At 39.2% G+C, this 24,620-nt stretch overlaps 1 protein-coding gene across 8 annotated transcripts in view; it reads right to left on the bottom strand.

The window, feature by feature from the left end:
• LOC101859470 (E3 SUMO-protein ligase PIAS1) overlaps positions 1–24,620 on the bottom strand; it is a 30,289-nt gene that overhangs the window by 4,716 nt on the left and 953 nt on the right. For 3 of the 8 annotated variants that reach the window (XM_005094237.3, XM_013080210.2, XM_013080211.2), the window contains exons 2-11: positions 19,475–19,635; positions 16,528–16,613; positions 15,276–15,305; positions 12,989–13,024; positions 9,150–9,290; positions 8,217–8,301; positions 7,672–7,813; positions 7,057–7,191; positions 5,397–5,502; positions 135–208 (exon numbers count right to left, since the gene is read on the bottom strand). In XM_005094237.3, coding sequence (XP_005094294.1) covers positions 135–208; positions 5,397–5,502; positions 7,057–7,191; positions 7,672–7,813; positions 8,217–8,301; positions 9,150–9,290; positions 12,989–13,024; positions 15,276–15,305; positions 16,528–16,613; positions 19,475–19,635 — 996 coding nt within the window. Of the gene's footprint in view, positions 1–134; positions 209–5,396; positions 5,503–6,854; positions 6,990–7,056; positions 7,192–7,671; positions 7,814–8,216; positions 8,302–9,149; positions 9,291–12,480; positions 12,920–12,988; positions 13,025–15,275; positions 15,306–16,527; positions 16,614–19,474; positions 19,636–24,620 lie in introns of those variants that run through there. The other 5 variants (XM_013080209.2, XM_005094238.3, XM_005094239.3 and 2 more) reach the window with 5 other exon arrangements.

The raw sequence follows: 24,620 nt of genomic DNA on the forward strand, positions 1-24,620 counted from the left end.
ATAGAAAAATGTTCTAAGGTAAACAATCTTCAAACAACATCCTATGCAGAGGAACTGTCCCTTCAAAACAGGAAGACTCTACAGAGACAAAAAATCCTTAGCCCCAGTAAATAAGACTTCACAATTTAACATACCGGGCACATGAGTGAGACTCGCAAACTTGTTGTAGCAATTTCGCTGTCTGGGTCCTGAGAAAGTTTTTCTTTGACTGTGGGAAAAAAAGAGGAAGCAAAAGAGTTAAATTATTCCATTAACACAAGCAGACACCAATTTTTCATAGCCAAATACTAAAAGAAATTTACCGAATATTCTTGAACATTCTTTTGATATGCTGTTGCAACTTACACATCCAGAGATGCCAACCACAGAAAACCGAAATGAGTATTGGGAAATATGAAAATGTGTATTTTCAGGTAAAAATGTGTATTCCCCACGACCGACCGACCAACTAGTAATAGTAAAATGTTAAGGGGGTCCAGCAATATTTCCTGAAAAAAAATGACTAGCTCACCAGCTCGAAAAAGGGAGCACACACACGTACAATATACATGTATCCAATCAACAACATGTCAGTGTTCAGTGTCGTACTGGGGTCTTGTTTGACTTATATATTTCAGTCTATTATACCGGTAATATTTTCCTCTCATTATTATGTAAAAAATAAATCCTGCTTTGAGAGTTCGGAACACGGCGCACCGGCAGTGGAATTTTAGTTGCCGCGGGGTGTTCCCCGCCGGGCGCCTTATCACGTCGGGGTCACGGGGGTCAGCTCCCTGTCGCCGCTCTGTCTGGGCCGACTTAATTTTTGGTACTTTTCAACGTACAATTTAAGGTGTATCCTTGTATTTATGGTAATTCTCATTTAGTGCACCCAAAGCACGCATTTCTGCTCTTGAGACTAAAAAAAGAACGGACGTTGTAACTTGTCTGGTTATTTCGTTAGACGCCCTGGAGTCGGCAATGCTAAATTGTAATTTTTGGGGGACTAGCGTAAATGAAAATAAATCAATATAAAAAAAACGCATCGTCAAAATCTGTCGAACTTTTGGAATATGAACGACATAACATAAGTGCAGATACTCAGAAAAGATGGTATCTGCGCTTATAATAGAAGGCTGTAATTTTGCAATTTTATCCATCGGGCACACAATTCGCTATGAAGTAATTCCTCCAAATACAACTTTATGTGTCTAATATAATCATGAATATTCGCATATTTTCTCGAAAGTTTATAAAAGTTATCATGAAGTTTCTCAATGAAAAGTAAAAATCGATTTTAGTGCTAGAATATATCTTCAACGTAGATCTAATACACGAACAGTATCTGTTACACTCCAGAAATTGCTTACTTTTCTTAAAACGCTAAGTCTAGGTTTTGTAAGTTGACTGAATAATAAGGATGACTTCTCGTAATTGGGTTATAAGAATAATTTCTAGCTTTCCAGGGACACTGAATCAGCACCAGACTTTTCCAGCTTTTTTTACGTTTCTATGACCATTTGCAATAACTGACAATGTGACTGATTTCTTTACATTCATAATTGTGTCCGCGCATATTTCCTGCACAAAAACTAAGAATGAATGTTTTAGCTGTCATTATTTTTATTCCATACTAGAAGTTTATCTCTACCCATGTATTTACACGGTTTTGTGGTTTTTCAAATCGCTTATATTATATCTTTTTAGTTGTATGCAGGCTGCCACAGACACAGCATGATTCATGAACAAACACAGAGTAACTTTCTCTTGTTTAATAGTAAAATAAGAGCTAACGCTGATCGTCTTTAGTTAAAATATGCAGATATGCATCTTTCTTCTCTTATAACTTGACTATTACTACTACCGCAGATTTAAGATTTCTTATGGTAAAAGACATGATATTCGTAGTCAGTTTAACACAGAATTTGGAGAGATCTGTCGTGCCTTTTTTAAAATAACAATCATTTATTCATAACTTTGTAACTAAAATAGGACAAATTGGGTACTCTACAAACACTTGTCTAGAACAAAAACTAAGGCACAGAAACTAACCATTCTAACGCAGAATAAATCTCAAGACATTGAGCTTTTAGTACATTCGCGTAATGGTTTTCTGTGTGGGATGGGGAAGAAGTTATATCGTTTTAAACATAGTCAAAAATGCGAACTTCCCGACCGACACCGGCAAAGTCGCCTCAGGGCTCATTAACCCCGTGACCCCGAGCCGGGGAGCTCCGGCGGGCTGCTGAGTCACGCGAACTAAAAGTAACAGAATCGGGCGAAAAGTGACGCCGTGGGAAGGGCCTAGAACAAAAATTTCGACAACCAAGAACCAGTCTGGGTGTCATGATTCATATTATGAACTGACAGACTCAAATTATTGCTCAAACTCAGAGAAAAGCGATAACTTGAATGACTCAAGTAGACCCATGCACTGTGTTGTTGTTGTTGTTGTTATGTTGTTATCGATCCAGCAACAGCTGGGCTCTCGCCCTTCTGTCCAATGCCATGTAGTGATAAGTGCAGGTCTGCTGCAGTTGCTGTAATGTTCCATAGAGTGTGTTGTCTATGTTAGGTCTCGGAGAGAGAAGGGTAGCTCTGATGTCATTTAGGGCTGTGCAGTGGAACAGGTGATGCTCCACAGTCTCATATGCATAGTCACACAAGGGACACATTGGGGGAAGTTCCGGGTTTATTCTGGGATCAAGGACTGGTGATGGGTCTCATTTAAATATTGAGAAATGCCTAAGCGTCTCAAACAGCTTCTCCCAATCCAGCCAACCGTACCTGCCCGTGGTGGTCCCTGTCCTCACTGACACGGCTCTGGCGAATGGCGAGTTGTTGGCGCCCACAAACCAACCCCCCCGTTTCCTAGAGGGGTTAAAACAACAGGATGGGAGCAGGTGTGGCCCCACAAGGTGCAGGAGGCAGAACCCACCGATGCGTGGTAGACGCAATGCTCCTCACTAACACGCTCCTACTCTCCTTTGAGTGGGTGTCTAATCTGCCTAACACCTCTACTACTTTCATCAACACACCCTCTGTGGCTGAGAAGGTACCAGCCAGTTTGAGTGTGTCTGGGTGCAGGGGATGGACCGAGCAGAATGCGTGACTTGCTTTCTGGCCGTGAAACCTCTTAGTAAAGGCACAACGACCCAGGACGTGACCATCCAATGGCTTCCCCACTTGGCCAATACCTCATGAAAGAGTCGAAAACCTTAGCCAGTAGCCATTGGTGGCGGGGAATGGGCAACGTGAACCCTACCGGAATTACACGGTCACAGGGCAGTTAGGTCTTTCCAGTCTCTTGAAAACTCCTAGTACCCTCCTATCCTCAACATGAATGGCCTCTTCTCAGGGTGGGCAGACAGTCCACAGACACCCCAGTCCACAATGCCATGACACCCATGCACTGTGAGAGTTGTAATAACTGTGGTAGGGCAAGATGTAGTGACACTGAAAATCTACCTGTCTTGAACAGAAAGCCACAACATACACTGTAGGCTAAGTATAATTTACTATCACCCATCCAATGAAACGCGAACACATTATTTCAATAACACAGACTTGCAAAGTTTGAAGGGTCCCGATTCCGCACACGGCCTGCACCAACGCGCGCTTTGCAGAAAGCTCTAATCAAAATTTTGAAATGTGCTTCCAAGTTTTTGTCCCTCCCCCATAATATCTTAAACCTCCAAAAAATCAATAATCTCCTCCCCTATTCCGTAGTCCTATACTTCGCAAGGCCGTTACTCCCACCAAAGACGGTCTTTGCTCACACGATGTCGCATTTATTTATGACACGAATGCGCGCAGGTTCAGTGACCGGTCACGATGGCGAGCCAGAAAAAATCTAAAAATCGGTCGACGCTTGTATTTTCTTTTCTTTTTTTTCCACAAGTGACAGCACAGAGGCGAGTCCGAGCATTGATTAAATTTTATTTGCACGGCAACCTTGCGTTTATACTGCACAACCTGCATGTCACAAAAGTTGCTTTATTAGACAACTGCTGGCAAACTACTATGTGGTAACGAAAGCGAAAGTAGATCTTGATTTTCCCGATCGAGCCTTGGTGTCACATACGCTTCTGCCTGCCGCCATAGCTGCCTATTCGCGTGAAAGTGAAACGTACTCTCCAGACAGGGAGAAGCTGAACGAATATAATATCACGATCGCGACCGGCAAAAATATACTTACTAACCACACTGGACTTGGTTTTCAAATATTCCAGTTCTGCGATACTGATACTATTTTGACAAAAGATGGGACTAGAGATAGGTTTACTCATCCAAGCTGAATCTCGTATTTTTCGCATTCCAAGATGCGTATTTTTTCATGAAAAGTAGTATTCGCACATTTTCCGAAAAAAATCGTACTAAAATACGTAAAATCGTACTGGTTGGCATCTCTGCACATCTTACACATAAACATGAGAGGAGAGACAATCATTTCAGAACAACACTGAACTTCAATGCACACGGCTGTAATACTCAAAACTATTTGTGAGGCAGTGTGGTGAAATCAGGCGCTCGTCAATTTAATGAAATTGAATAAACAGGCGATTTTCCATCAATTTGGCAATTTTTATCAAATTTGTTCTAGGGCTAATCATCTTTAATGTCCATTTAAAAACACATATATCCGTGTTGACTTTACGAAAAACGTTTAAAGGCGAAGAAAATGTAAATTTCCAGTTTCCCAGGGCTCTCTAGCTATGGAATGCATCAAACTTTGGCAGCCATCTTCTCTGTTTTTAACTCTGAAACCAGGCGACCCCCACCACTTTCAATTGTAAATATCTCAACGTCTGATGAAAATAAAGAGTTAATTTTTTCACTGAAAGCAAGACAAATGAACAGGCTCTAAGATCATACTAATAACTCTACATGCCCAAAAATTAATGAGCGCCTGATTCCACCGCGTCGTGACACAATTATTTCCACAGGTTACAAACGTTTTTTGAAAACATTAAAATCTACTACTTTCCCAGAACTATCTGCATATCAAAGTTTGGGCTCATACAATCCACCCATCATTTTCTCTACATATAAGCTAGCACCTGATAAGTTATCAAAAAGGCAAAAGGGGTAGAGGGGTCTGATTATCTGACTTACCAATGCTTAAGGGTAATAAACATACTGCTCATGTACCCCCACCTTCCCCCGATCCAACCAGGCCCAAAATTGATTAAACTCAAGCCATTATATACTGTCAATTTGCAACACACCAGCACAACTGCCACATTTCTCTATGCTAACACCAAATGAATGAACTTACAAGGTGACGACATTACCAGAATGCTTTCATGTCACCAACCCTCCCCTTTCCAACAGACAACTAGTACCAACAACAGATGACAATTTTGAGCGCTCCTACCCTTAAGCGTATGATTGGGAAACATACTGTATGAACTTACTTAATGCTTTAGTGTGGTCTGAATGGCGATTACCAAACTGCTTCAGTCTATGTAACAAGATGTCTGAAGACAGTTTCTTCACAAGGTATATGGACATACAGAAACTCTGTTGGCAGGAAACAAAGAATTAAAGTTACTGAGCATGTCTGAACATATAAGCAAGTTACAAAACTGGTGTTAGTAACATTTTTTTAAATGAGAAAAAAATTCAAAACTGACACTGATTGAGTTCAGTGTGGTGCAAAAACTTTCATAAGAAAGTATAGCAAATACTGTTTTATTGACAAGTAAGAACCAAACTAAACTTAAAAACCCCAAAATTATTCTTTCTGAGGATATATTTCCATGTTAGTACAACAGTGTTGTAATCTAAACACTTTCAGCTCCAAAAATGAGGCAATAATTAAAAAGACGGATGCAGGAGAATAATCACAAAATCATAATGTCAGAACACTTTGATTTCACATTGGCCCATTTTTCCTTTTAAAACTTTAAAGATGAAACTTTCATTCTTACCTAACCTTACATCAGGCATGGGCAAATTTAAGGCCGCAAGTCGACACAGTAATTAATAATGAATGTGTCCTGCTGTGAATCAATAATCAATAAAAACAAACTGCCTGCCTTGGAAATTAAAATCAATAGTTTTTCTGGCCCAGCTGAAAGAAATAGGTCCAGTATTTTATCTCAAGAAATGCCCTTAAGTGATGTATGCTATAGTGTCAGTTTTCGTCCCACTTTTGAGAGCTTAGGTATTTCAACTGATCCTTCACCCAATTTTCTCCTGCTTTGGCCCCCTAGGTATTCATAATTACTTAATTTGGCCCGTAACTTGGACATGTTTGCCCATGCCTGCTTAACCCAATAAACCCTGACCTCCTGAGCCCAAAATAATCAGTCCCCTGGCTTCCTGAGAAAAGAAATGCCTACATGGCAACACTCCCCAAGAACTCTGCATGGTTTCTTTATTCAAACCAATTCCCTCTTCCTTGAGCTGCCTTGATTGCTTTACAATAGTTGCAACGAACCTTGTAAGTCCTTTTGACATCATTTTCCCCCTTTTTATCCTTGTATGGACTACTGTTCTAAGGTAGACATGCACACACCTATATATCGGAGCTGCAGGGCAGGGGAAAATAACTCGCACACCAATATATCGGTGTCACAGGTTCATTGGGTTGACATTTATGGTGAACCAACTGTGGCCCATTGTACTCATCACAAAATATTCAACGAGAATTTTGTTAATCAGCATGTAAAAAACAATGATTAACACACAAAAATTTTAACAAGGGAAAAAATGCTTTCAGCAAAATCAGTAGAACCAAAAGCTCAGAAATACATTCCTGAATTACTCTTTCAAAACATGTAACAACAACTTGAAGAAACAGCAAAGAGAAACCAGAAAAAAGCTTCCAATCAAGCAAAAGAACAGAACGTTTTGAAACAAAGTGATACCACAGCAGCACTTGGAGACCAAGACACATGTATCTGATTTGATTGAGTAGGGCTTAGTCGGCACAATGAAGTTATATCTATAGGGCTGCCATACTTTTTTGGTGGAGCTTTATTATGCAACGGCACAGGTTTCGACTGAAATAGTGAGAAAAAAAATAGCAGAATCATAGACAAGTGACAGTGTGAGGTCATGAGTACATACCCGAGTGAAGTCAGTGGCCCAAGAGACAGTGATGGCATTGGACACAGTCGGGGACAATCGACAAAGACTCGTGATATCTACAGGTCTCCCTGGTCGCTTTGGCTCTACATTGGGCTTATTTGTTGGGATTACATTCTGCAATTATTCAAGAAATAATACAGGGACTTACAGATTTCTCTCAAGGAGAGCAACCATGGTCTGGTCTTTCCCAACCTATTCACAGATATGGCCTTGCAAATGCAATAGCACATTATTTCATCATTTCTATGAATACCTAAAAAGTTCTGTAGATGCAGTCATATTACACTAACAAATAATGTAGAATAACAGAAAAGTTCTGCTACATGCTCTTTGTACAAGTCTTCTTATGTGTGAATTTCTGTGTATGTGAAAGCATGTGTGGTGGTGACAGTTGAGCTGAGCTGTCGAGGAAATGCTTGAAAGCACTGTCAAATATCTGTTTTATAAATACAAGCAGCACATGTTACTATCACAATCACTCTATTCTTAATTTACAACAAATCTGTTGGAACACCTTTTCTTTATCAATCAAGTATAATCTAATTCAAACATTACAAAACTAGTATTTCAGATAAGTATGGACCATAACATTACCGGCAACGTTGCTGGCTTATTGTTCACACGGACTTGTATCTGTGAGGGGAACGTGTCAGCCTGTTCACATGTCGTCTCCAACAGACAGAAACGCACTTGAACCTGCACTGTGTACTCACACTTGGCCCCAGGCCGGAAATCCCTGAAAGAAAAAGAAAAAAACTTATGAAGACAGTTTCTAACTTAGGTAAAATATTTTTACAGTTTTTGGGCATAGGTGTAGTCATGGACTGGGTCTACACATATTTACATTTTCCAGTAATGTTCAGTGTGGCCAATTGGGTCAACTTTAGCCAGGAATAGTCGGTTCAGAGAGCATACAGAAAAAATAAAAGCAATGACCTTTAATTGCCCTCAACTGATTTTCATAATATATGCAGGAACAACTTCGGACATGTCAAATGTTATCTATTCTGACAAAAATGTTGAGTATCAGCACGAGGAGCCTCCATTATAGTTGCCATATTTCACAACAATTGTTTTAATCAGAAAATCCTAATTAACAAAACCTGGAAAGGGTAAGGTGAGAGTGGCCCTCTACTAACCTGGACATGGTGATGTCCTGGGCTTGTTGTGGGGTTAGATGAAACACAAATATCGTCTCCTGCATTCTGCTGCTGGTTTTTGGAACTGGTGGGAGTAAAAAAACAAAAATATCATCACTGAAGTACTCAAAAACATTCCAATAAATTATCAACATTCATTTAACTTCATCTACTAAAGAGGGCCAAAAAAAGTACATACAGCACATATGTATTTTATCCCCTTTGTTGTTCAAAGACAAACAGTGTTTAACCTTCGACATCCATGGAGCATTATCTCTAAAGCAAAGGCATTATCAAGTCTGCCAACATAATATGGCATGATATGAAAATAACATTATTACACTTACTGTTTCCAAATGTTAAATTTTGAAATGTGCATTTGTATTTTAACACCCTTCAAGAGGAACTGTGAAAATCGAAGGGGGCATAACTTCTTTATGAAAAGGTTGGTAAAGCGATAGCACTGTATGCAGGTGACAGTTACAGTTAAGAGACTGTCGATGCCATGACCTTTCAACCGCGCCTACTTTGATTTTTATTTAAAATAGTTTTACATTTCTTACCAGACACTTGCTCCTTATGAGCTTCAGGTATAATTTTTTTCCTTCAACCTGACCCTCAGTCAATAGATTGGCACCAAAGGAGGCCAACAGGAGACAGTAAACATAGACAAGAGAGCCGCATCCCTCTGATTGATGCCCCCCCCCCCCTACCCTATGACTGAAGACAATGAATTCTTGTTTCATGGGAGGCTCAAAATTTGACAAGACAAGAAACACACACATTTGTGTAACATTATGACTTTGGCACTCCCAACTTGAAGACACGAAATACTTTGGAAGCCATAATGCAATATATCTTTGTAAATGGAAAACGTTTAAGTGACATTCTATGACATAGGTACATCAGTCAGTTGAGCACTCTAGGACTTACTAAGGCTTGAGGGTTTCATAAGATCCCCTAGCACATCATAAAAAGGCAGGCGCTTTAACTTCACGTCTGGGTTCACAGGAATCGGGGCTTGAGTGATCATTGACCTCATGCCACTCATCGCATTGCTGTAGTCAAGGCCAACTGTAAGAAAGAAAAACAGGTATTCCATTTGTTAAGAATAGAATCTACAGTTTGTGTACTTTTGACATGCAAATCTGTTCATGACCCAGACACATCCACAGAGCTAATTGTTTACAAGTATTTCATTTTTAACTGGGGAAGTCTAAACAAAGTAAATGCTGGAAAAATTAGACCTACAAAAAAAGGATGAATGGGAAGCAGAAGCTCCAAAGTCTTCTAAAAGCCAGGAAAGCATTATCTTGGCATGCAAACATGTACCTAGTTTTAAAAACATCTTCGCCATAAACAGATAAAAGTATAAAAGCATGAAAGTGAAAGGCCTCCTGAACTGGAAAATTCTTGCAATACAACAGCACAACAGCAAAAATAAATATGAATAATCAGTCTAACCAACATCAATGAAGAAAGTATTGGTAATGCTTCAATAACCTAATATTTTACTTCTTTTATGTCATAGTTATATGTTAATTTGCAAATTCAAAGAATTTTTTTTTTTACTTTAGTTTTAATGAGTTTTATGGCACTCGCAACAAAAACAGGTCATGTAAATCCTGAAGATTAGAGGTGTTACAAGAGAGTACCATACAAAAAAAAGGGAGGAGAAATAAGGACAACAGTTCTTTTTTTTTAAATAGGAAAACAGGAGCAAACCACACTAGAGCATCCACCAACCACCTATTTCCCGAATGAATGAGAATGGAAATAGAAGCAAAAACTGAGCCCATTCAAAGGACTGCAATGATACATTATAGAACAAAATCCTTCCAAACATTTATTGTGGGGTTGTATTTTTTAAATTCTACAACCATGATTATTAAATCTTTACAGCTTTAAGAACAGCTGCCTTACTTTTTAAAAAGGTAAAAAGGAAAAAGAAAAAAAGAAAAAGAAAAAAAAACAGAATGCTGCGTGCTATTTAAAAATTAAGAAAAAGTGGATGACGTCAGGACACAACCATACAAAAGGAAAAAACAAAACAAAAAGTGTTCTTATACGAAGAGTAATGCATATTGTCGCTCTCACAAGAAAAACAAGTGACTTCATTTAACTCTACCCTGTGCGGCAATTTTTCAAAAACTGGGACTTGTTCATTTTTGTAGTAACTGCAACAAAAATATATTTGACACTGACCCACAAACTTTTCCTCCCACATCATTTATAAAAAAAGCAAAGAATAGTTAGCATGCCTCATCTCCACTGCGAATATCTGTGGATTTACACCACCTACTCTCTACCTTCTTTTAATTAATTTTACTCCTGAGAGCCAAGTTAGGCACTTCACTTGCTCAAACATAATATAAAAGTTGTTCATGACACTCAAATTAAGTCTTTTCAATACAGAATGCTAATGCATATAATTGCTCCAATACAGTGTCCAATTGGCTTTGTTATCACGACTGCGACTTGTAAAGACACCCAACTACTTCTTAAATTAACACAGTACTTTCCACATTGATTGACATTTACTTCATTAAGTTGTGGTGTTACGCCAGTTTCCAAACAAAGAGTACATGCTAGTTAATTTCCTTAATTTAAACTGAAAAAGCTTAATTTTTCAAGCCAAATTCTCCATTGGCGTTTGCCACGGACTGAGAAAAAGTAGCACTCCAAAATTAAAGTGTTCAGCTTTACCAGTAGATTTCTAAGACTAAAAACAAAATTTTAAAGATTTTTTATACAAACATTTCAACACCGGTGATAAATTTGGAAGAAGCAGTATCACATAAATAAGATATGTGCATTCAAGAGCAAGACTACAGTAAGTGTCAACACACATTGGGGTGAACAAACCAAAGTGATGTACAATCAGAGGAATAAACAATGCTACATGGTACAAACATCAAAGTGTTACATAGACCAAAAAAAACAAACAACAACAACACAAAATATGGGTAGAGCAAATTGAACTGTACATTTTTTCACTTATACACATAAAAGAGAGGTACACAGACACAAAAATAGTCATAAGATTTTTGTGCCGAGAAAAGGTAAGGAAGGCAAATTATCAGAAATGACAAAGTCAGTCAAGAATTTTAGAATTAGAACCTACTGGTCATGCCCTCCACTCATCATTCTGTATGTTGTTTCTCAGACAAAGAACTGTCATGTCTGACAACTTCCAATATAAGTTTAGAACAGTATCTGAGTGTGCTTTATGTTACTATTTACAACCTGTTCCCAACAAAAACTAGTACAGCAGTCAAAGATTATGTCATCTACATGTTTAAAAGTAGTAAAAAATTATATAATCTCTAACAATCTACTATATGCTTTTAAAGAACAATGAAATGACTTCAAAACTTTTTTATTATGACATATCTGACCTAAGGTGAAACACTTCTGCTACCCAACCCAGTCCCTTGCGAAACCTGTCTTATTATTCTATACTAATCATACACTAGATCTAGATCTAGATGTTGAAATACAAGCCACCGTGACAAGGAAAATGGGACCAAACCAAAACACTAAAATGTTGTCATGTCCCTCTCACTATTTGTACATTCCTGAAAATTGAAAATCACCTGTGAAAAAAAACTGTTTGCCAACGGGTCTGTACTTTGTACGGAGTTCTTAAGTTCTTACTCTACAAAATGTTTTGTATCCTAGGCAGAGAAAAGTAATAAATACTAGAATGGGAGCAGAACTATGACTAACAGAACTACACTCAGCATAATAAGACCAACACAAAAGTAGTACTATAATAATTCACAACATGATATCGATGACCTCTCGTTTTTCCTGAAACTTGACAGTAATAAGCGACGACTGCAAAGTGTTTCTGACCTCAAAGGTTTTCACTCTGTTTTCAAACTATTGTCAGACTCATGATGCCTTCCATCTCTGACATCAAACTGAATCAAGAACTTTAAAAAAAATCAAAGTCAATTTTACTATCTTCATAAAAACTTCAGTAAAGCCCAGTGAACAATGACCATAGTGGTCACAGACAACATACTGACAGAGAGGAAATAAGTATAAAACAATCAACACTTAGACACTACTATAATCATAAATGAAGTTGTCCTGATGATTCAATTTCCGCAAAGAAAAAAATCCAATCTTTGAATAAAACCAATAATTAGGTTAATGTTAGCCATGCCTGACCACTGTAACAAATAAAAAACTGGCAAAAACTAAATCATTTCCTCTTTTTCATAATGACTATCTATCCAAATCAGTACAAACTCACGAGGACAGTCAAAGTGGTCATGGTGATGACGAAAAGGCGGGTATCTAGGAGGTGGGTATCTGTAAGACGGGTATCTAGGAGGTGGGTATCTACATTGGTACATGTGTGACATAGTACTGCTGTCTTTAAAAAGTTCCTCTCATGGGATACAACAAAACCCCAGACAGAACACACAACACACCAATCCACCAACAGAAAACCAATTAGCTGAGCAGAGAAAATAGAGTGAACAAAATAAATTGGGAGGGTAGGCCTAGAAAGAGAGGGCTGAACACATTTACTACACATCAGTGTGAGAAAGCACCTGTGAAAACAGTTCACTGAAACTTCTCACTTTTTTGCAACAACAACAAAAATATAATTTCAGTTTCAGTTTGCCTTTTTCAAAAGCTGCTATCAAAGAGAGAATGCAAAATCCCAAAGGCAGGAGATCTAGAGCAACAACACAAAACCACAGATAGGTCAACAACATTGTCACTAACAAAAACAAAACAAAAAATATTCAAACCAGTTGCATGCAAAGCCTTTTGCAATGAGAAATTCCCTAATGAGGAAAAAAAAAAGGAACATAAAGTAATTCTTTTAAAAATACATTGCAAGCACATAAGAAACATGGACGTTCTTTACTTTAACTTACTTAAGCTTAACTAAGCAGAATTGCTGGTGCATCTTACTTAATCTAAATTATCGCGACACCGTGTAAAGAAAGTTTAACCCTATCAGAACGTTGAGTTTTACTATCGTATCCATACCACGTGGGAAACTCTGTACCACCCCTTTCCAAAGAGAAAATTTACTCGTTAATCCGATCCATACACTTTGCATAGCAGTCTGTCAAAATTATTTTTTGAGAAATACTGATAAGTTTCAAAGAGATCTTTGCACTAGAAGTTATTCTAAAATGTGAAGAAAACAACCCTGGGGGTACAAAATGACCTCGGGGCGTAGGGATAGGGTTTAAAAACTTGTATTTCCCCCACATTACAGTCAACATCAATTCAGCAAATGTAATGAAATTACAGACTGACCTGGCAGCTGCAACACACAGTTTACAATAGAAATTAAACAGCAACTATTTCTTCTCTTTTTATAGTAGAGAGTTTTACGGCGCTCGCAACTGCATAAGGTCATATGAGCGTCAAAGGGTGGGTGTCAACAGAGAAGTCTTTACAGGGAATCAGACTTATTCTGCTCACCTCTCTAGCTTCAACAGCACAAGGTCTGCTTCGACTATCAAGGCACCCCGAAAATAGCAAGTCACAAGAGAGTGACAAACATACAAAAGAAGTAGAGGAAAATGACAAGAGTAAGGATTAAGAAAGAAAAAGCAGCAGTTCCCTGTTGTAGATCAGGCACAGTTATGAGCATGACATGAATCAGCCCATTTATAATTCTACTGTGCTTGAACGAGAAATGTCCCCCCTTTGGGAATGGCCTAAAGACACTACAGTCAGTGGCACTGCCCCGGGGGGTCCGCTATTTCTGTGCTTTCTTTCTTGTCAAAAGGCACGGTAAGGGACCCTTATTCTTTATTTTGGTAGTTCATTCATTGTCTTTTGTCTTTTACGTTATGTCACACTTTTAAAGAAAAGCTGAACTCATATTTCATTTGCAAACATCCACTTGAATTCATTTGAATCACCTAATATATTTGAAAGAAATTCAAAACCCAAAACTTTCCAACAGAGAAGCATATTATATACCAAAAAAATGGAACATATCCCCCCAAAAATTTAACAAATTAACTTTGTAAAAATGCAGAAAAACAGCCATTCTCAAAAGGCACGCCCAGCTGGAGTGTATCTTAAGATCCAAATAGGACAAAAGGAAGATTGATAGGAAATACCGATCCAAATTCATGATCTTTGAATTAAATACATATGAAAACTCCAGTGGAAAAAACAGGAAATTATATATATAATATATATGTTAAAATATACTCTATTCAATAAGAAACCAGCCATACTCCACAACTTCACATAACAGACGTCAATGATTTTGAAAATGATAAGTATCGGGTGCTCTCAGTTTTTCTTGCTGCATCCTCATCCATGAATACCACTCACGGGATAAGTCTACATTTCCGTTATAATTTTAATAAGCTTGTTTTAAAAAAGGGGGTCAAAATTAGTGGCATTTCAAGACACCATGCACCAATTTTCAGAATCCCCTCCACCTCCTTGTTAATCACAAAAATGAAAACCCTTCTGAACTTCATCTAACTTTGCATAATACACACGTAATATATATATATATATCAACAGGAAGAAAGCTCACTAGCACTGCATTCATTTTTCATAGGCAAAAATCATGGAGTGGAGACACATCCATTTTACTGTAAGCAAAACTGAACAACCAATCAAGTGCAGTAGTTTTAAAAAATAAACACACTTTCCAGTTCAAAAGTTATGTGTCATTATTTTCTTTACAAGAAAGTAGGAAAGACAACCAGTGAAGACTGCATGAGAATTAGAGAAGCATAAAATTTAAACATCTGACAACGTGCAACTTTATAAAGCCAACCTTTTGAGAATGGCCCACAAATATAAAAACAGTACCAAGCATCTATAATACCTATCCAAGATGAACAAGGCTAGCAGCAAACACATGCAAACTGTGATTACACCACAAGAAATATACTTTCTGTAATGCAAAAACCCAAACCCTGTTTCTTTTCCTCAAAATCTGAAGGGAAAATATACCATTAGCTTCCACATTATTAAGATTTCTGTACTCCCACATACTCCTTCCTCCTCCACCAAAATCCAGTTCAGTGAGGTAGAAAGCAAGCTTACCTGGACCCTCTGGAGGGTACCCAACAATTCCTATAAAGAAAATTAGAAGGAAAAAAATAAGGTTACTACTCAATGCAAAAAAAAAGTCAGCAATAGAAGAGATTAGAGCAGCAGATTATAGCCAACGAAATGAATAAATGAAAGCAAATACAACACATGTTTAAAAAACAATTAGAGGTAACTTTCTCTAACCCATTTTCACAACGACAAAATTATCTATAAGAACTTTAATTCATACAAAAAACGAACAAATGAAGATGCAGATAATATAAGCAGAAATTATAAAAGAGATCAAGCAAAAATGAGGCATGTAGATCAAGAGTATTTAATTCCAGCTGAATAGTAGCCTTTCTTTCTCTGACAGGTCACTTTTCCCCCCAAGTAATCAACAATACAGGCAGATGGAACTTTAACAAACAACTGGAGTCAAACTTTTGACAGCATCATGAGAATGATACACATTAGATCATACATAGCGTTCTAATCTGAAAGTCGAGTTTGACTGAGGCGCACATAGACATGTCCATATATACAATAAGGTTGGGGGTGGGGGGTTTAAGCGTAGGGCATAGCAGGCTTAAATGTGAAAACTAAAATCTATTCAAATGGACTTCAGTGTCTAATGTGACAGGTTGTGGGACTAATCCTTATCTGTGAAAGTATTATGGTATTAAGTTAAAAAATTTGTGTTGCAATACAAAACTCAAACTTTCAAATATATGGGAAACAGAATGAATAAAACTTCCACCAGTCATGCTTTTACTCACCGGTGAAACAAAACATCCCTACCCTTTTTTATTCACATCTTGAAAAACATGCAAAACAACACAGCAAACCAGGTGCAAAAAGGAAAAAAAATATTTCAGGTAAAAAAAAAAAGCACACTTCCAAGTTGGAAACAAGAACTGACTACCTCAACCATGACAACCACAAGTTTTGTCAAACAAGCCAGAAAATAAAAATGGAAAAGGAATACACTCCAACAGTCACCCAATTCAGTCCCTTCCACTACCTTCAAGTAATTAACCACTAAAAAAAAGATGAAAGCAAAATGGACAAAACAAATTGACCATACAATATGATGATCAGACATTCAAAAAAGGAAAAAGATTCAAAATGAAAACAGAAAAGGGATTAGAGACATGATATAATTTATAAGATAACAAAGCTGCTAGTTTCTACTTTTTTCAGTTTAAAAAAAAAAGTATATTACATTGTCGGATATATAAAACAGTCCCTATAAAATGCTCACCTTGATGTCTGTGCATGACAGGCATGTTCACTTCTTTATGAGGGGGTGGGGCACTAGGTTGACCCTTGGTGACAGGGTAGATTTGCCTGAGGATAGCATTTCATTTCCAAAGTTACAGGAGATACACGCGAGAATATTGCAAGAACTACATTTTGCCCTTACATTACAGTAGGAGATTATAAATTATAAAAACAAAAATACAAAAAAGTAAAAAACACCAAAGCGCCCACCAACTTCTTGCTTACAAAATTGCACACTAAATTCTGTTCAGCTTAGTCTAGAATTTATATTATATGAAATCAACACAATTAAGGCAAAACTCAACCAAAAACAAGACCAGAGCTTGGGTTTCTTAAAGTAAATAGAAGCAAATTGACACAGCAAGGGTCATATATGTAAAGCAGGGAAAAGTAAAACAAACAGGCCGACACAACAGAGGGTTAGAAAAGAAGTCTGACCTGCCAGTGGCACCTTCTAACTACAACTACAAGCAAAACTTTACAGAAAAAAATGTAGAACAAAGCCCTCCCCCCCCCCCCCCCTCCCCTCCAAATATAATGCTCATAACCTTAGTAATCAACACGTGTAAACTTGAAATTATGCTGCTCTAACAAATGTGTCACACGCCGGGGAATCAGGCGCTTGTCAATTTTTGGGCATAATGAAGTTGCTGTGATATATCATCTTAGAGCAGACCTGCCAACTTCTCCATGATCAAAAATGGGAGTTTTCCTCAGAATCCTCTCTAGAAATCTGAGTTTGAGGGGGGAAAAAATCAGAGATTCTAGAACCCCGGTAGATTCAGATTACATGTCGAACCGTCCCAGGTTTATTAACATATACAATTAAAAAATATGTATTTTCACATCATTTGACAATAAACTGAGGAAATATATTGAAAATATTGGGGGAAAAAAACAAACATATTTCAAAATCAGTTACATGCGATCAATGTTTGGAATTCAGGGGGGGGGGGGGGGATTTTATGCAACGAAGTGTATACAGACCCGGTAACCGGGAACAAAGTCACGAAGAACACAGACCCAGTAAGGCAACTCTTTTGTGATTTTAGAAAGTTTCAGCGCCCAGACCGGTGTGTGTGTGTGCGTGTGCGTGTGCGTGTGTGTAAGTGAGAGAGAAAAAGGAGGTTGTAGAGAACAGGGGCAAGTGCTTGCAAATATCACATGCCCCAGTTGATAGGAGGGAACGAGAGAAAGATAGAGTGGGAAAGTAAGTGGGAGAGAAAGAAAGACAGAAACAAAGAGAAAGAGAAAGTGCGCAAAACACAGGGGAGGGAGGGGAGAGAGAGAGAGACAGATAGAGAGAGGGGGGTAGGGAGAGGGGGAGAGAGGGAAGGGACACTAAAAGAAATAGAGAGGGTGACTGCTCAATTGAAATTATGACATTGTTCTTTTCTTATTGTCTTATTGATTCCTCCAACTCCAAAACGGAGGAAAAACGATCGTTCATCGATAAGACATCTGCAATATTCATTTAGATCTAGGCCTCGAAAATAGATCAAAGATTTATAAAATGTCTGTCTGTCTAAATTTAGACTTAGGCCATAGATCTAGAAGAACCTAAGTCTACCCTGAGCCAAGAGGGCGCTGAAACTTTCTGACACAAAAGATTTCCCCTACTGGGTCTGTATACTTTGTGACTTTGTTCCCGGTTACCTGATCTGTATACACTCCCTTTATGCAAATCCAGTTGGGGTTCTTCTACAATCTACAATATATAATTATAATACCTATACTGTGTTTATTACAGGCTTGGGACTGTCATTAACGACATTAAAATTGTTTTAATGGCTTCAGTTTCAGTTTGGGGGAGTTCTGGACCTTCAAAAGTTCAGGGTGCGGAAAGAAGTGCTAGTATAAAATTAACTTCAAGTGCAGGCCTTTTATGGCAGTACACATTGAAAGACTGTCAGGTAGGAGTAACAGGAGATCGCATTGTCACAGTAAACCATCCAGTGCCAGACTGACATAATTAAATAAACTTTCAAAATTGAACAAAAAAATTATTATAACCATGCCAACAAAAACAAAACCTAGCATTATGTCGACATACTAGGAGGATGACTGAATCTTATACAGTGGAATCCTGTTATAACGAGAGGGAGGGGACCGGTGCGAAATGCCCGTTATAGCAGGATTCTCGATAAATACGGGATCCAGTAATAAATTCAAGGGAAATAATAATAAAGTATGCCTAATCTATGAGTGGTGTTCTGTTTATTCCTCTTTGTATCCTCTGATGATCATTTTGTTCAACATGACCTCTAGGTCTTACTTAATCAAAAATCGAATCTGGTTTCTGTCTCTAGCGCTTGCAATGTTGACAGCTCGGAGTTGGCGATCAGAAAGAAAGGGCTCTGGCTCTAGGCTAACTCGCCCGCTGTGTTGCCCCCCACCCCACCACACCCTGTGTTGCGTTCCGTCTGCTTACGCACGTCACCACACATTCGCTCAATCTATTGATACAGCATTGTGACTTCTCCATCTCCGCATCGGAGAAGTGAGTGACATGGTAACAGTAGGCCTAGATAATCTAGACTAGGCTGGCCTATCACGCGAGGCGTTCTGCTTATCTGCGCATGCCACACCCTCCCCACTCATTCTCTCCGGCCTTCACTGTTGGTTCATGTGGGCTCTCCCATTCTTTGTTTAGCTAGATCACCAACAACTTTCTCAACTGGCGAGGTTTTATATGTGTAATTAAATTGGTCTGTGTGCTGTACACAGCAGCAGCAATATTCTGTTAAAATACCCAACTTGCGAGTTTGTCTGATTGCGAAATAGCAGTATTTTATTAACAAAGATAAAGAAAGGGGAAAAACGGGGTTTTAGAACAGTGTCTTCATAACAAGACTTCTCGTTATTTCAGGACTCGTTATAGGTGGACTCCACTGTAAAAAAATTGATCTCCTCTTGACCAAACACACCTGTACAGCTCTCGAATCTTGATCTGCACAGGTAAAGAACAGCCTTTCTGCACCAATCCCAACGCCCTTTGGGTCAGCTCTTGTTTCCTTCCACTTTTGTTCCTTCCCGCAAAACCAAGAAGTACATGAAGTTCTGATACTCTGAAGCTCAAAACCATTTGCTGCAAAACAATAGACATCAAACATCCAATCATGAAATGCTTCTCTCATAACAGCCTGGATAACACATGTTTTTATAATATAAACTCTTCAAACAAAAGGTCGAAGTGCTAAGTCCTCCACCTGAAATGCAAAGGACGATGAATGACAAAGCATAATATATATATATATGAGGCAGCATGGTGAAATCAGGTGCTGGTCAAAATAATGAAATTGTAGAAAATGACACTTTTCCATCAGTTTTGCAATTTTTGTCAAATTTTTGTTTTTTGGCTCAACACCCTTTTTAAGGCATTCAAGAACAAATTTCTGTATGGATTTCACTGAAAAATGATGATTAAAGGCACACAAAAAAGTAAATTTTCAATATATCCATGGACTCTCAAACTAGGGAAATAACCAATATGTGGCTGCCATTTTCTTGGTAATTTTACCTCTGAAACCAGGCTACTTCCACCTCCTTCAATCGCAAATATTTTGCCTTGTATTCAAGATAAATGGGTATTTAAATTTTTTTCTAAGAAATCAAGACAAATGAACAAGCTTTAATATTGCACCAATAATTCTGCATTCCCAAAAATTGACAAGCGCCTGATTCCCACGCGTCTTGATATATATCATATATTTGTTGACTATGGGAAAGTAGATCCTGCAATCTTTGTCACAGGGCCAACAGCCTGCTAAAAGGGGAATGAGGTAGGAACATTCTTCATCATCTGTTTTCAGGCTCCCTCTTTTGTAATTTATTATTTACTGTCTACACACACAGGCCTCAACATGACATAAAAGAAAAGACTAGACCTGCTGTACTGGGACATGCAATTGTTTTACCTTTCATGATAATTTCCAGAAAAATTCATTCCAACTGTGCAGTGGAGTTAAACTACCTCCCAAGAAACAGCGGGTAATGGCCATAAAAGAGATTATTTGTATACCTCTCTGCCCAGTAGGAATGACACCATTTCTTTAATACCCACACAGAATTCTTAAAAGACAAAACGCACATACTTTACATGCTCTCTTGTTATAGAGATACCCGGATATTGACTCATTCTTTTCTAATCTTCATTGAAAAATTAAAAACAAAGTGACTATTTCTCAGAACACTCGGGAAAATAAACTTGACATCTATTTCTCCTAACGGTTTCCGTTCTCGAGATAAATTGGTTATTTGCGAGAGTTCGGTATCATCTTTCATTCTGCCGTCGCCGTTCTGCAAAGACTGGGAAGAAGCATTTTTTGCATTGAATCCAATTTCTAGAGCTAGAAATTTTTAAGGTCTGATTATTCAGATACTTCAGTTGGTTATGGCAACGTTACAGGACTTAACTCCATTTGAAAATGCCTTCAAAAGGTACTGCGAGAAAAAGAGACTGCTTGACTTTGGCAGTAACCGTTTTGCATTTTAGTCACCCCTAAAGCAAAAACTATTTTTTTTAAAGGGAGGAGTTCCGCAGACCTACCGTGACAAGGTCCAGTTAGCAAACTATACAACAGTTAGGGCAAGGGTTAGGGTATAATACCTTGCTCAAAATACGAAGTGGCTATTCGGACTCGAGTCTGAATCGGACTCAAACTCCAATGCGCATTACTCTGAATGACTGACCTTTCTTCCCTTTGGAAGGGTTTTAACTTTTCTCTTCTTAATTTCGAACTGGACTTCCAATTGACAAATATGATTTTGTCTTTCTCGTCAAATAAAGCTGGTTAGACTACCTCCTTTGCTGTACTGAAACTTTGATTTTCAATTTTTTTTTCACTGCTTTGAGCTCAGATTGCCATTTCCCTGTTTGCCTCTGTTGTGTACAGTCGAACCTGCCTTAACGGAAACCTGTGTAAAACGGAAACCTGTCTTTACGGAATCTCCCTGCTCCCCCTTTGATATATTCCTCTTTAATTACATAAAACGGAAACCTGTCCAACGCGGAAACGGAAAGAAAAATCCACTCCCTTCCGAGGGTTTCACCTGTCTAAGAAGGAAAATGCTTTGCCCACTCAGCCCTGATTTGAGACAAAACTCGCATGTTTGATTCCGCCGGCTCTAAACTTAACGCCATGGCCATGCCACTGGGCGAGGAAGGGGAGTAGGGGGTGCAAGTTACCCTATGTTACCCCATCATGTGAGCACTGAGCGCTGCAGATGGTCAGTGTAGAGTGGGCGTGATCTCACGACTGCCCGTGAGAGTGCTTGAGTAGCCAGCCACTACGGAAACTTTCCTGGGTAGCCAGAAGCCAGAGGTGTGAAATTAGATTGACCAATGCCTGTCGCCCTGATCGTACGGCCAGCCGAGAAAAAAGTTCCTCGAATCGTTGTTACAATGATGGCAGTGAGGGGTGGCATTGGTGAGTGGGACTAAGGGGGAAGCAAAGGAGATGTTCAAACGCTTCTGTTTTTAATAGGTCAAACAGTGGTCCTATGAAAGGCAAGCACTGGTGGTAATTGGATAAGTAAGACTGACGCATGTCACTATCAGACAGGATAGCAACTGAGGGGAGTGAAGTTTTGACTACTGCTTGCCGATCGGACAAGCGATCCTTGATCCCACCGGCTGGGCCTTTGAACCCCCCCACCCCCACCCCACCCCTAAATTCCCCTGTCTAAGACGGAACTTTTTTCACGCTCCATTGCGATTCCATCTTACACAGGTTCCACTATTTCAAATTTTGCAGCTGTTGTTCATTTTTTAAGTCACTAGATCTTATACTTTTCTTAATTTGTGTTGAAAATTTTGGCCAGAACATAGAACCCGAGGAAAGCCAAGGTCTTAATATTGCCTGTCCGCTTCCCATCAGGTACACGCATTGGAGTGTGAGTCCGAATAGCCATGGGAGGCTATTCAGACTCGAGTCCGAATAGCCGCTGCCCTCAAAATATCCCCTCTTTTGTATGTTGTTGGTCAGCTGGCCCTCTGCGGAACTCCTTCCCAAAAAAATCCCTCCACACCCCCACATCCCCCCCCCCACCTGTTCACATATCACACACACACGCATTCACGCACACACACAAGCGCGCAAATAACCAAAAAATCTCGAGAACGGAAACCCTTCAGAGAAATACAGTTCAAGTTTATTTTCACGAGCGTTCGGAGAGAGCAGGCCTACTAAAAATGGTATGCTGGTGTGAATTGCGACAGAGTGACACTGTGACAACTAACGCGGCGTTAATTGCGACAGAGTGAACAAGGAGCTCTTTTACATTGATGATTAGAATCTAACATCATCTAGACCTCTACCATTTCCGCTTCGCTTCCCAGCGTGGTGGTCCTATCTAATCTCCGCCTGACAAGGAAGGCTTTCTAGTAGGGGTGGGCAGGTACCAGTAACCAGTACCGGAACTCCCGGTTCTACCGAAGGAGTTGTCAGTACCGGCACCTGGCCTCCAGTACCGGCTCTGGGAAGGAGTCGACACCAACAGTTAGTACCGGCTCTAGGAAGGAGCCGACACCTAGACGCTCAGCAGAGAGTAACAACGTACCGACACCAACGTTCTTTTTTACTGGGCCACGGGAAGTGTGCTGTGTGTAGGCCTAGGCCTAGCAGCTGTGACATCAGATGCACACGACGCAGCTGGTGACCTTGATATATGACTTCAGATTCAAAATTGACAATCAAAACCGAAGTTTGCTTAAATTTAAATATGGCATCAAATCAGGTTCAACGTGAGCCATTTTGTGTACTCTGATACGCTATTCCGAAAATGAAATCAATTTTTAGCAGCGATAATTATTTTTAAAAACTTCAAAGGTATTTTGCGTCACAGTTCGCCCCTCCAATTCTGACGTTGTGTGTGTGTGTGGGTGGGGGGGATGCGGGCGGCACTGATCGTGGCGTGAGACGCAAAGTATGTGACGTCACCTAACTGGTGTCACTCCCGGTACCGGTGGCTATCGGCACCCAGTACCGAGAAAGTGTCGACACTGGGCTTCGCCTGTACCGCCCAACACTACTTTCTAGACCAGGCATTCAAATCTTACGACAAATTTGACAAAGCTTTTGCTAAATTTAAAAATGAAAATTTTGTTGCCTTTAGGAAGGAATCGTCTGAAACAGTTGAGAAGGCGAACTTAAAGTGTGTGGTAAAAATCCATAAAGACTTTCTGTACTGTACAGACAGTAGAGTGGACTTGATGTGTACACGTTGTATTAGAAAGCCCAAATATTGAGGCAACAAATATTACAACAAACCATCAGCAGCATACAACAGAAACAAAAACCACAAGGGGCAACAACAGCAACTATGTAAGAAAACGGCAAGCGTGTGCGGTGTGCGTGAGTGTGTGTGCATGTGTGTCTTTGTGTGTGTGTGAGTGAGAGAGGGTGTGTGAGTGCATGTGTTTGTTTTCTTTTTTTTCTTTTTAACTTTCTTTTTTTTTTTTGGTCAGACTCACTCTGTAGCAATGAACACTGCATTATTTGTCACAGAGTCACTCTACCACAATTAACGTCGCGCCGTTAGTTGTCACAGCATCACTCTGTCGCAATTAACTCTGCAACTGTTTGCCAAATGCAGCAATCAGATCTTGTCTAACTTACAAGAATGAAGTTTAGGCCTAGATCGAGATCTAGATCTAAATCTAGTCTAGTATCTAGCTAGATCTAGATCTAGATTCTAGAAAATCTAGATCTATCTTTAGATACATATTGATTGTCCTCTAGATCTAGAATCCAGATCTACCTTGAGCTGTGGGAAGGACTTCCGAAACGAGCGACCACCCCATCAAACACAATAAAGAAGAGGCCTAGACCTAACCCTACCCCTACCCCAAGCCCTCAATTTTGCTCTGTCTCATAGTGGTCGCTCGTTATGGAAGTCCTCCCGAGCTGTGATTAGGCGGTATTTTTTTACTTTCCCTCCCGTCTCACACTCAGCTACCAGTTGTCTATTTTCTACTAAATATTGATGCGCTGAACACGAATATCAACTTCATTTCCGTCGCAAATTAATAGTTTTTGAAATATTTGATTGTTTTTAACCGAGATAGACATG

Source organism: Aplysia californica, unplaced genomic scaffold (assembly GCF_000002075.1).
Source record: "Aplysia californica isolate F4 #8 unplaced genomic scaffold, AplCal3.0 scaffold00078, whole genome shotgun sequence".
Classification (NCBI taxonomy): domain Eukaryota; kingdom Metazoa; phylum Mollusca; class Gastropoda; order Aplysiida; family Aplysiidae; genus Aplysia; species Aplysia californica.